The 13,156-nt window shown below is 33.9% G+C and overlaps 4 protein-coding genes across 5 annotated transcripts in view; all 4 read left to right on the top strand.

Moving 5' to 3' along the window:
• The first annotated feature begins 154 nt into the window (after positions 1-154).
• On the top strand, positions 155-4,972 carry LOC100635280 (uncharacterized). 2 transcript variants are annotated; one of them, XM_019999539.1, is made up of 15 exons: positions 155-252; positions 2,043-2,144; positions 2,209-2,266; positions 2,386-2,473; positions 2,542-2,601; positions 2,727-2,816; positions 2,969-3,304; positions 3,390-3,440; positions 3,855-3,941; positions 4,040-4,135; positions 4,185-4,238; positions 4,310-4,399; positions 4,477-4,580; positions 4,684-4,735; positions 4,796-4,972. In XM_019999539.1, the coding sequence occupies exons 1-15, from the start codon at positions 165-167 to the stop codon at positions 4,874-4,876; spliced, it is 1,437 nt and encodes a 478-aa protein (XP_019855098.1). In that variant the 5' UTR covers positions 155-164; the 3' UTR covers positions 4,877-4,972. The 2 variants fall into 2 exon arrangements, with proteins under 2 accessions (XP_019855098.1, XP_019855097.1); XM_019999538.1 differs by having other exon boundaries at positions 4,040-4,138.
• Positions 4,973-5,202: 230 nt separating this feature from the next.
• On the top strand, positions 5,203-8,816 carry LOC109583987 (adhesion G-protein coupled receptor G2-like). The gene is made up of 13 exons (XM_019999535.1): positions 5,203-5,978; positions 6,028-6,239; positions 6,297-6,485; positions 6,552-6,631; positions 6,691-6,793; positions 6,851-6,899; positions 6,971-7,239; positions 7,297-7,342; positions 7,390-7,493; positions 7,565-7,695; positions 7,742-8,004; positions 8,055-8,139; positions 8,192-8,816. The coding sequence occupies exons 1-13, from the start codon at positions 5,669-5,671 to the stop codon at positions 8,745-8,747; spliced, it is 2,397 nt and encodes a 798-aa protein (XP_019855094.1). The 5' UTR covers positions 5,203-5,668; the 3' UTR covers positions 8,748-8,816.
• Positions 8,817-9,314: 498 nt separating this feature from the next.
• On the top strand, positions 9,315-11,542 carry LOC109583994 (uncharacterized). The gene is made up of 5 exons (XM_019999548.1): positions 9,315-9,424; positions 10,171-10,308; positions 10,356-10,589; positions 11,118-11,224; positions 11,422-11,542. The coding sequence occupies exons 1-5, from the start codon at positions 9,355-9,357 to the stop codon at positions 11,503-11,505; spliced, it is 633 nt and encodes a 210-aa protein (XP_019855107.1). The 5' UTR covers positions 9,315-9,354; the 3' UTR covers positions 11,506-11,542.
• Positions 11,543-11,552: 10 nt separating this feature from the next.
• Positions 11,553-13,156, top strand: part of LOC109583981 (uncharacterized) — a 4,484-nt gene continuing 2,880 nt past the window's right edge. The window contains exons 1-7 of the mRNA XM_019999529.1: positions 11,553-11,694; positions 11,764-11,952; positions 12,201-12,356; positions 12,435-12,716; positions 12,771-12,883; positions 12,953-13,032; positions 13,082-13,151. Of these exons, the coding sequence (XP_019855088.1) occupies positions 12,455-12,716; positions 12,771-12,883; positions 12,953-13,032; positions 13,082-13,151 (525 nt within the window). The 5' untranslated portion in view covers positions 11,553-11,694; positions 11,764-11,952; positions 12,201-12,356; positions 12,435-12,454. The remainder of the gene's footprint in view (positions 11,695-11,763; positions 11,953-12,200; positions 12,357-12,434; positions 12,717-12,770; positions 12,884-12,952; positions 13,033-13,081; positions 13,152-13,156) is intronic.

Raw genomic sequence — 13,156 nt, 5'->3', positions numbered from 1 at the left:
AGAGGGAGGGAGAGAGAGAGAGAGGGAGGGAGGGAGGGAGAAAAATAAAATGAAGATGTATGGTAGAGTTTGTAGTAGAGTTGTGTATAATGGAGATGTACAAGATAGTTTTACACATATATAGTTATTTTCTTGTATGTTTGTTTTTAGGTAACAACAGTCCCATGTGGTACATACCGGGTATTGATGAAGCACTCCAGCTGATTAATCAATATAATCCTCACAATAATAATGATATTGAATTGATATCTGGTAAGTATAATATTTAAAAATCCAATTTTGATCGGAATCAGCTCAAACTTCCTACACAACATGAGTACATGTATATGCATCAGAAAATGTAATAAAAATGAAAAATGCTCACCTTGTCATTTTTGATGAAATTTGGCCAACAACCCTGTACTGTAGTACAGGGACTTTGGCCCAATTTTTGAATAACTTTAAAAATTCATAAAAAAATCCATATTTGATTGGAATCAGCTCAAACTTTCTACGCAACATAAGTACATGTATATGCATCAGAAACTGTAATAAAAATGGAGAATTCTCAATTTGTCATTTTTGATGAAATATAATCAACGACCCTGTACTATAGTACAGTGTAGGAGGGAACTGAGCCCTTAAATAAACAATTTTTTTTTACAAAATAGATATAACACAGGGATAAATAGCAGGTTAATAAATGAGATAATAATAACGGAAATAAGTGATAGAAAAATAATAAGATAATAAGATAAAATGAATAGGTTAGGTTAGGGTAAGACGAGCTTCTGAGATAGCTTTGCAGAAATCGTTTGAATCGAATGATCTCACTCTTGATCGTGATCCTCGTAAGCACCTGATTGCTGCCTTGAGAATAGCGAAAGAGTATCGGCAGTGAATCAGGTTAATGGTGACACTATAGGACCTCTGAAACTTCTCTGAGTGAAGTGTTGCTAGGCGCTTAATAAACAGAGCTAACACAGGGCCAAATCCCCCAGAAGTTGAAAAGACCAGAGGTGAGAAGCAGCCACAGGGACTTTGGCCCAATTTTTGAGTAACTTTTAAAATTCATAAAAAATTCAATTTTGATCGGAATCAGCTCAAACTTTCTATGCAACATAAGTACATGTATATGCATCAAAAAATGTAATAAAAATGGAAAATTCTCACCTTTTCATTTTTGACGAAATTTGGCCAACGACCCTGTACTATAGTACAGGGACTTTTTGTCCAATTTTTGAGCAAATAAAAAAATTTTTTTTAAATCCAATTTTGATTCGAATAACCTCAAACTTTCTACGCAACATAAGTACATCTATATGCATCAGAAAATGTAATAAAAATGGAGAATTCTCACCTTTTCATTTTTGATGAAATTTGGCCAATGACCCTGTACTATAGTACAGGGACTTTGGCCCGATTTTTGTGTAACTTTAAAAATTCGTAAAAAATCCATATTTGATGGGAATCAGCTCAAACTTTCTACGCAACATAAGTACATGTATATGCATCAGAAAATGTAATAAAAATGAAGAATTCTCTCTTAGTCATTTTTGACCAAATGTCCTGGTACTATAGTCCAGGAACTTTAGCCAAATGGTAACTGAAGGGTTAAAATTAAATTGTGAAGTAAGCTTATAAATTAAGTAAGCAATGAAATTCCATGAATTACTATGTAGTAAGTAAACCAGATACTCTTTATCACTAGTATCACTTTCCTTTAATAGTACACACCCAATGAGTAACTAATAATGATCATTATATAGCTTTATTGTCTACATGTACATGTACACATCCTGGCCGGCCAGCTCTTAGTTCACATGAAAGATGTGGTCACTGCCAAGTTCCATTATTTCATGTAGTATAAATATTTCTACATATTTACAAACAAAATGACTTTAATTACACATTGTAACACGTTTCAGTTTCACAATTAAACCTTTCATCTTAACATTATTATTAAACATTTCCGGGTACTATAGTACATGTATATTTATATCTATTATTATTATTATTATTATTATTATTATTATTATTATTATTGTTATTTTTGTATGTAGCATTTGGTAATCCTCCTAGAGTTCCTGATGTTGTTCAAGACGTTATAATGACTCACGGGATATTCTGGCAGTATCCATACCACTTACCTGAGCATGGATTGTGTATGTTACCATTGAATCTCATTCCTTACGTTATACTGTATCATTGTATTATTATATACTGTAGCTCCTGTTGAAAGCAGTGGGACTCAAGGGTCAAAGTATTTCACTACAACAGAAGACTAGTATGTACATGTATATGTACAATGTACATATAACCCTCCTTCTCTCTCTCTCTCTCTCTCTCTCTCTCTCTCTCACTCTCCCCCCCCCCCCTCTCTCTCCTTTTCTTCCATTATATTAGTCTACTAGTTCTTGGTATGGATCATTATGGTAGTTCCTCTTGGAAGTTGATACAAGAGAAGCTTTTACCCACTAAAACCACAAAACAGGTCAGTCTGGTTCCTTAATGCCTCTGGTATGCCAATAGTAATTATGAGGTGGTGTCATATTTCTGTAGCTTCACTTACGTGTTAAGAATTTAACATCAAAAAGGACAAAGCAGGACAATGTTATCAAGGTATATGAGGAATGCATGTACTTGTACATAATATGGTGGGGGCTCCTTTCTCTCTTTTGTCTTCGCTCTCCCCCTCCTCTCTCTCTCCCCTCTCTCTCTCTCTCCCCTCTCTCTCATTTCCCTAGTATTACAAGAGAACTGGCGAAATTAAGATCCCATTTGACAAAGATGCCATTGATCCATACTTGTTCACTAGACTACCACAATGGATAATTGTACGTACATGTACATGTACATATACATGTACATATACATGTGTACATGCAACTAAAGTATTAGATCATGATATGTCATGTACATGTACATGTGATATTGATAGTTTAGTATTAATATTATAAATATTAAATACAAATAACTTTTCCTGTAGAAGTATCACTTAAAGAGAGAGCAGGTTGAGTATGAGGAGAGAGAAAAGAAAGAAAAGAGAAAAGAAGAGCTAAAGAAGATAGCGACCACTTACAACCTCCTCTCATCCTCTTCTTCCTCCTCCTCCTGCCCTCCCTCCTCCTCCTCCTCCTCCTCCTCTCCTGGTGGGAGTAAAAGAAACCTTAAAGACGACTTGGAATCAGTTGCACCCTCAAAGACTCTCAAGAAAGGGAAGAAGAGAATGAGGCTCTCCCTCGGGCCCATAGAGACACAGTCAGAGACAAAGACTGGATGTAAAGGTGATTATAGGCAGCTCCTATACATGGCTGGACTGGAAGTAAGTTTAACTGGAAAAAAATCATGAGTACATTCATGTACATGTACACATGTATGTACATTCATGTACATGTATCTTATTACAGGGTTCTGATCCAGCAGCTCGCTATGCTTTTAACTATCTAACAGAAGTAAAGGTAATACATTCTACACATACATGTATGTACATGTACATGTACATATACATGTACAGAATGTGTGTATGTACTACAAACACAGACATACCTTTAATTAACACACGCTAGTTAAAGTCAGCCAATTATAGCATTCATTTACAGTGTTGAGTAATAGAATTAGCAGTGACTATTGATAAAAGTTTGTATCATGTACATGTACATGTACATGTTGCTTGCTATACAGTTATGCAATATTATTATTTTGACATTATTATTATTATCCTGTCGGACTATACAACCTCAAACCTTATGACTCCATTGTTCTCATACTTGGAATATTTCTATAATCAATGACTGTAAATTGCATAATTCGTGTTCATTTAATGACATTTCATCACATTTCATTGTTAATGGAATTTTTATGTGTAATCTTAGGCAATGACAATGAGCTCACCTGAAAATTACAACACTTTTTTAAAACTGTTGATCACAGCTCGCAAGAGGGAATGGTCACCAGGAAAGGTATTTATTATTAATAATATTATTATTATTAAAATAATAACTTCTTTAACTGTTTTTTTATTACTTAATTTTCTTGTTTCATTCTCTTTTCCCTGTAGTTGTATATGGCAGTAAAGCCTGTGTTGCAGCAGTGGCCCTACCTACTGAAGCTGTTCATGGCATTCCTTGATCCCAAAGATGCTGTTCAAGCTAAAGTGGTTAAGCCTTTAGTTACTTTAAGATATTTTAGCCTCTTCTCCATAGATAGCTGATAAAATTGACTTTGAGCAAGTGAAGACTTTCAGCAGAAATTTACAAGTAAGGATTAATGAAATTATGTTAATGTATAGTCATTAAACTATGCCTGTATTTGGTATGATTTAATTAAGGATCAATATGGAGATAGTCCACTCCAATTGAGTGATATTTTATCAAAATTACGATCACTTGAGGCTGCAGATGATACTAGGAAAAACCAGGTGAAGGAATACTAATCATTTCCTTCATTTTTCTTTCTTAATTCTCTTTTGGTACATGTACTTGTACACGTGTGTAGATTGTATTAGAGCTAAATGAAATGATGTTATCACACGATGAACTTCTTAGTGACCTAAGGCACTTTGTATCAGGTGTACTACCAGCAAAAAGAATTACAGAAAAGTTAGCTCATCCAATTCAGACACACACACACACATGTTTAAATAGTATACTCTTACATTCAAGAGTATGATTATGAATGGATTCTGTTTTGGTCACTTTGTAGGTCTCAGAATGACTTTGAAGAAGTCAACATTTCCTCATCAGATCAAAAACAAGTAAGTTAATTAACACTATAGTTAATATTCACTCTTACTATAATTGCATGTCTGCTGTAGGCTGGTGATGATTTTGAGGAAGTCAGCGTACCCCACGATTGGGAAGGCTCTTCTTCTCAACGTATAACTAGTTCTCCTTAATGAAGTGTAGCTCATATGCTCATCTCTTTATTTTATATCATCACTTAATGCATGAAACTTTTTATAATAATCCTCTCTCAATCCCTCACAAAGTAATTCGTCAACAATGTATGCCATGCTGGTATTGTTAGTTTATAATTATACCAAACTCCTCCAATTCTTTGTTGATTACCTACCGATTGTTTGTATGTCATATCCTATATATATATATATATTTATTATTACATGCTGGCAACGTTGCTGTGTTTATTATGAAGATTCAGTAACAGAAGTAGATATAATGTTTCCTTGAAGCCAGAGGGCAGTACAAAGTACATACATATTTTTGAAAAGGTACATGTATATACATGTACTTGCAAGCAGCACCATGCACAGACTTTGGAGGCTATGCTAGTTTAAGTTTGTGCTTAAGTACAAGCACCAAGTCCTTGGCCCCATGCCAGCTATGTACACCATGTTTACTGACCATGCATCCATTCACACATTCATCCTAGATTGTATCACTTTTCAATTTTTGTAGTATGACGTATTGTAACGCGATAGCTATACCAAGAAGGATTCTAACACTGTTGTGTACATAGATACCTTATTATGCTTTTTCATTTGTATGAGCAATTCCTGCATTTGTTGTGGTCCTGTGTAGGAGAAATGCTTTGAATTTTCATTCATTAATGTAATTGGATAGTTCGAGTTAAGCTCAAGGTTTTCTGCATTCCATATGCAATTTTACTATGCCAATGCAAACATATAAGCATTGAGTAAAGTATCTGTTAGTCTAAGAAAGCAGTGAGAATGAAAGTCAGTGTCATTCTGGCTCTTTGTGCTGGAGCTGGTATGATCCTTGGGCTCCTTTCAGGATCAGGAGCAGTGGCTCTGATAATTTATTACTTTTTGCATCTAGAGAAACACTCTCCTTCACATATGAATGCTCAAACTACCCAGTCTCCTGCTACTCTGTTTTCATCATCTTATTTGGCAACATCAAGTGTAGTTATTTTGCCATCAACCAGCTCTCAAGCCATTTCCTCAGTAAGCAGTTCTACTGTCCCTTCATCATCATATACTTCTATTCATATGTCACCTAGTCCAACTGTATCTCAAGGTATATACATAGACACAATATGTATTGATAATAGATTGATTCTTTGTAGGTTTTTGTGTCAGTGAGACTATAGTTAATGATCGTGGTACATTTCAGTGGCCAGTAACACCTGTTGGATCATTAGCTAACCTTCCTTGTCCTCATGGTCCTATTGGAGCTAGAGCTATTAGACAGTGTAGGAGGAATGGTGTATGGGACACTCATGATATATCAAACTGTGCTGATCCTGGGATTACTGCTGCATTTGTTTCTCTGGCTAGGGTATGCCCAGTACATGTTCACTAATTTTCATTAAATTTGTTTTTGCTTCCTTTATAGACTAATATCACTATTAATAATGTCGTTTTTGTCTGTCAAGAACTTTCGGCATTAATATCTCAAGTAACTGAACCTGGCAATCAAAATTCAAACAATTTGATCAGTACGTCATTTCTACTAAACAAGATAGCCTTGTTATTTTCTGATCCTGGCATCACTTTTGAATTGTTTTCAACAGAATTTATAACAGTAAGGGCCTGGTTTATGGAATCATAAATTTTCAAACTTTCATTATAATATTTTATATTATAATAGATAATAATTGAGAGTGTTGTACAGGTACTGGATGGAGTTAGTTATTGGCCTCCAATTGTATTAGGAGCACAATCTAATGTGTAAGTCTATCATAATGTATATTCACTTTTCTATGAATGTATATAATTGTTATGCATAGTATTGTCCAGTCATTTGAAAGGATAGTGGATGCATTGATAAGTCAAGAGAACTTTACTAACTTGACAATCATTGAAACTGGCATTGCATTCCAGGGACTAAGAGTAAGATCAAGTGATGCATTAATTGTATGATTATGTTGTATGGCTTACTGATTACAGATAGAGAGGACTGGATTTATTGGCATCACTTTTATTGGGTCATCAATAAGTAAGAGAAGCTACATGTATAATATATACAGTATATGTACTTTCATTCATGCTTAATGATAATATTTTTAGATGGGTCGTTATCTATCAATTTGGAATCAAGGAGTAACAGGACACAAGAATCAGGATTTTATTTACCAGGCAGCATTAGGGATGCAACCAACAGAGATGATATAATACTTTCATTCCTATTGTACAATCGTTCAACTTTGTTTCCAATTTGTGACGTTCCATCGGATACTGTTGTAGGATCAACAGTAATTGGTGCTAGTGTTGGTGGTATTCCTGATGGAACCGTTCTACCTGACAATGTCACAATAAACTTCACAATAACACAAGAAGTACAGAAAGAATATTTGGTAGAAAATAATTAGTGTTTTCAAAATTTCTTTTTTTAGAATGCTACCAATCACCGCTGTGTATATTGGGATTTCTCTGCATCAGGTATTATGTATAAATCCTAAGATTTCATTGACTGTCTGTTTATAAAGGAGGCAGAGGAAACTGGAGTGTTTCTGGCTGCACTACTCATGTCATCAATATAAGCTATGTGACTTGTGTTTGTAATCACTTGACTAGCTTTGCTTGTCTTGTGGTAAGTGACCCCTTGCATTGCAGCAGCAACCTTGATTTGATAATTAATTTTTTTTAATATTATTTTTACAGGATGTAGGAATAAGAGATGGTTCCACCCCACCAACTCCTGTTCAACATGCTCTGGAAGCTATTACAATTATTGGTAGCATCCTATCACTGCTGGGACTAGCACTCACAATTATAACATTAATCATTTTCAAGTAGGCAATGTAATCATGTTTGTACATTTTCATCAAATATTTACAGGAAATTCAGAAAAAGAGATGTCAGCAAGTTTCATGTTCAACTCTGTCTCTCGTTGATTTTCATGCTAATAGTATTTGTTGTTGGTATTGATAGAGTATCAGTGAGAGCTGGTTGTATAACAGTTGGTGTTCTCATTCATTACTTTGCTCTTGTATCATGGATGTGGATGGGAGCTGAGGCTGTACTAATGTTTCAGAAACTAGTCATTGTATTCTCAACCATAACATGGAAATATATTCTGACTGTCTCTCTTGTATGCTGGGGTAAGAACTGAAAAATAGCACCTCTATTATGTTCATAATACAATTTGCAGGTATTCCATTACTGCCTCTGACTATAACAGTTTCAATTGATCCAAACTTTTATGTGTTTGATAATTCTACTGATCAAATTAACTTGTAAGCTCTTTCCCTATGCCATTATCCTGTTTTTAAAGTTTATTATTTCTAGCTGCTTCATTGGAGAGATGGTGCCATTTGTAACTGCCTTCCTGATTCCTGTATTCCTCATCCTCCTATTCAACCTTGTCGTCTTTGCTATTATCATTGTTGTGGTGATCAAACACAACGTGGACAGGAATAGACGATTAGGAAGACCCTCCATGACAACCAAAGAAGCTATCAAGATGTTAATACCATTAACTGGCGTAATGCTATTGTGTGGTTTGACATGGATCTTTGGTATCTTCACTTTTATTTCTGAGCCTGGAGTCTCTTACACTGTCCAGTTCTTATTTGCTTTCTTCAATGCTTTTCAAGGATTTTTTATATTTTTGTTTTTCGTTATTTTTAGTGGTGAATCCAGAGATGCTTGGAATGCACTTTTCTGCCAAGAAAAGAAGACAAATTCTTCAGCGTCTAACAATAAAACGATGATAACTGCATCTAGTAGATCTAACATTAATAAGAGATTCATAAACAATCATGACTCAAAAACTCCTCCTAATGTCAGTCGTTTGACATCTTTCACTGATACAGATAAAATTCTTCAAAATAGCGACAACTGACAGGGACCAAAGTCTTTCATCATCTCACTGGTGTGATGGATAATTCATTCCCTTTAAATTTTATTTTGTGTTACATTGAATTAATTTACTATTTAAATTTAATCAATAAATCAATCAATGAATGCGTCTTTGGAGAATTCCTTCTTGTAATGATAGACTAAATTTACTGACCGTACATGTGCTTTTACATTTTCTGATACATATAGATCTACATGTTTAATGCTGTGTATAAAGAGCTGATGCTGATCAAAATTGAATTTTAAATTTACTCAAAAGTTTGGCCAAAGACCATGAACTATCGTCACAGTATAGTACAGGGCATTTGGCTAAGAGAGAATTCTAGTTTGCACATGTTGTGGGACAAGTGTTTGTTAGTTATTGTGATTTGTATAATAGTACAGTATAAAATGAATATTATATTTTACTTAGTATTAGCAACAGAATCCTCATAAGTGAATGAGTTCAATTATCCAGAAGTGATAGTCTATTTATGACATGCAGTAATTTCCTGTTGTACTGAAGCCACTCATGTACAGTTGATATATTTGACTGCCAGCTTTATAGTTCAGTATTCTCTCTCTCTCTCTTTCTTTCTGGTGGGTCAAAGATGTATTCATTCTCAAGAGTTATAGGAGCAGTAGCTCTATTCCTGTGTCTTTTATCTGTTGCAGATTCGCGTGAGTTGATTTATTATTAAATTCTGTGCATGCATTCACTCCTGGTTGCTTGCTTGTATTGTTATTGTAATCTTATCCTAATTCTTTTATGATAATGATATTAGCATGCCATGTTTCTAATTAGTAAGATACTAGCTTTGTGTTAAAAAACAGAATTTGAATTATTGCAAATTTGTATGCACGTACATACACCATCTGCATACATATGGTATATTTCATTGCATTCTTTACCAAACAATATCTACTCAGTTTATCATTTTCATTCTTCAAACAGTTTATGATATCATGCATAGCTTACCTATGATGTAGATCTATTCCTCTACAAGGTCATATAGTGCATGACAGTTATGGTGTAAACTGAAAGTAGTTGGCAATTACAATGTCCGTCTGTCAGGTTGTTTCCTCCATTCAATGTTGTCATATTAACAATCAGTTTAATGCTTTTAAATTCATATGCATGGTTTCATTTCATTTTTTGTCATGTTTATTTTGTCTGTGACCAATTACTATTAAATTTTACAGCTCATCATAGCCCAAACAAATGCTGTTGCATGTGTTTGGAAACATTACTATGAGGAGGAAATCTTAATTGATTTATAATATTCAGAGTCCTTATGATAATGAACTTATATAGCAAGATAATGCCCTTGTTTGTGTTGATTGAAATCTTTTCATACTAGTCACATGTAACTTGCATGCTTAAAACTATGTAATAGTATTATGAAATAATTTTATTATTATTATAGAATTCCAGATTACTGATTTGGGTACTGGTGAAGTGATTACAGGTGATACATACAGAATAAATCAAGGATATCAATTTAGATTAATATGCCTTGGTAATATTAATTTGAACCCTATATGGGTTAGAAACCAAACTCAAGGTACAATAATAAATTCTATAGCATCACTTTCAAATCTTTTTCATCAGTTCCGAGTATACTCGATGTTAGTGCATCAAGTGTTACAAATACCAGCGAACTCATTGAAGGTCTCTCTGCAAGTGACTTTAGACAACTGTTCCAATCAAGTACCTCAGTCTCTTCTGTGATTTCAAGTTTTCGAAATGGGTCTAATCTCATACTTCCGAATTCTTCTATTGGTGGGCAATATGCCTGTCAAGCTGCTAACGGCCAGATGCAAAACCTTACTATCATTGTCTCAAGTATGTGCTATTTATGCATGTGCAGATTTTTGTTAGTAGATTGTCAAGTTGCTCAAAAATTGTGCTAAAGGGTGTTTTGACAAAAATGCCCAGGGGAAAATTCTCCATTTATATATATTTTTTGATACATATACACATTTTTATGTTGTGTATCAAGTATCAACTTTGAGCTGATTCCAATTAAATTTGTTTGTCATGAATTTTTAAAGCTGTTCAAAAATGGGCCCAATGACCAAAGGCTAATTATAGCCTTTGGTCTCAGGCCAAATCTTGTCAAAAATGCCCAGGAGAAAATTCTCCATTTTTATAATTTTTCTGATACATATATACATTTTCATGTTTTTTATTCAATTTAAGCTGATTCCAATCAAAAATGGATTTTTTATGAATTTTTAAATTTACTCAAAAATTGTACCAACAATCAAAGGCTATAGCCTGCCAAATTTTTGAGCAACTTAAAAAATTATAAACCAAGCTTTTGCTTTTCTCATACAATATGATTCTTTTTAATTTAACGTTTTGTTTTAGCTCCTAGTGGATCTTTTTCTGAGTTTTATGTAAGGATGACTGGTTTAATTTCTAGTGCAAGCTCTGTGAATGATAAGGATTTTGATTTAGCAGTCTTTGAGTCAAGAGTAAGAACCTTTGTTATGCACACATTTTTAGCTAATGCTTTTAGTGCAATGTTAAGAGGTACAGATATAGTTTGAAAGGGAAAGGTTCATTCATTCAATAAAATTATTTAAGATAGTGCATGTGCAATATAATAACTAATGAAAGCGAAACTACATATTGAAACGCTGTTATGTATTCCTTCATATTTTCCTTATAGCTATCTGTTAGTGCTGTTATTGCTGGTTTAAATGCATCAGATGATCCAATAAGGACTATATCTTGTTCCTTTGTTCCACTGTAAGAAATAACCTATAGCTCTCATTCATATAACAATACATTATACATATTGGTAATCAGTCATTGGATCGTATTGAGTGTAATGTGAGAGAGTATCCACCAAATGAGCAGTTGATATTGAATGTTTCACAAAGTATTTTTGAAACTGTTAACCAGTTAGTTTCTGAAGATTTTCAACAGCTTAACATTTCAGGTACACATGAGTAGTTCACACAATTATTGTAGTTAGATCTAATTCAAATATTAATTGTGTACTTTTTAGAATTTAGGTTCTGTAATGAGAGCTACACTACATCATCAGTGTATGGTAATCATACCTGGCCTGAGACAGCCTTGACTAGTACCAGTGGTTCTTCTGTTTCACTATCTTGTAACTTTCGTTCTGGTTTTGTCACTCGAATTTGTCGTGTTACTGGTTGGGATGCTCCTGACTACAGTCAGTGTGGAGCATGTAAGTTTAATAAAATTTAATGAGTAGCTGATTGCATGGATTAGCCCCAATGCTGTATTTTTTAATTACATCATATACATGAAATTGAAATAGATTTATTCCATTTTGTTATGCTTATATAGTTTATGTGGAAGGAGACACTTTATTTTGCTAAAACCCAATTTGGTGTTTGCACTAATGTGTGCATTCCTCATGCAAATTTGTTCTTATTTTTGATGAGAAAAATCATTCTTGCATCTTTATAATAGCTTCAATTCCAATAACACTCTCAATTTTTGATGTATTAAATGGCGATGTACTTGTCAGAGAATCTTATGCAATAAATCAAGGATATGCCTTTGCATTGATATGTGGAAGCCCAATAGGAGAAGAGTTCAAGTGGTTTGATTCAAATGGAAATGAAGGTAAAGAATTTCTATACATGTGCTTACAATATGATGCTGAGGAGAAATAAATTTTAAAATGACAATATCATTCTATAGTTCAAAATTTAACCAAGTTCATGAACTCAAGTTTCACATCAACCAATGATGGAAGAAGACTCCTTAATGAAGGAGTCTCCATTTCTGACTTCAAAGGACTCTATTCACATAGAAACATTGATATGGAACTTAACTTAGTAGATGTAACATATTTATTCAGTTACATTGATTTTTACGGGGACGGTGATTTTATACTACCTGGTACAGCAAATATCTCTGGAACATACACATGCAGATCTTCATCTGGGAATTATTCTCAAACAATTTCAGTCAATACTAGAAGTATGCAGTCTAATTTGACCTTTAGAATAATTACTATCAATGATTCTATTTCAGATCCCAGTGGCTTGTTTTCTCGATTCTTCTTCAGGTTCACTGCTTTCTTTGCTAATATAAGTCAAACAGTTGTTGATGATAAAGACTATGAACTTGTAGTTCTTGAAGCAAATGTATGCATGAACATTTTTTTAGGCAGCATAATTATACATGTAATTTATGTACTTCTACTTTTCCACTAGATATTTTATGGTGGTGTTGTTGATGGTTTCAATTCAACAATAAATCCGATTAGGACGATATCTTGTCACTTTGTTCCACTGTAAGTTGATTGCATTAATAGAGTAGAATAGTTACAGTAACTGATGTAGAATGGAGGAGGATGGCACTGGTGATCGTGTGGAGTGTGATGTGAGGGAGTATCCACCAAACAGTTCATTTGTGGA

This window comes from Amphimedon queenslandica, unplaced genomic scaffold, assembly GCF_000090795.2.
Source record: "Amphimedon queenslandica unplaced genomic scaffold, v1.1 AMPQUscaffold_13258, whole genome shotgun sequence".
Lineage (NCBI taxonomy): Eukaryota > Metazoa > Porifera > Demospongiae > Haplosclerida > Niphatidae > Amphimedon > Amphimedon queenslandica.
This window is presented reverse-complemented; position numbering and strand designations above follow the sequence as displayed.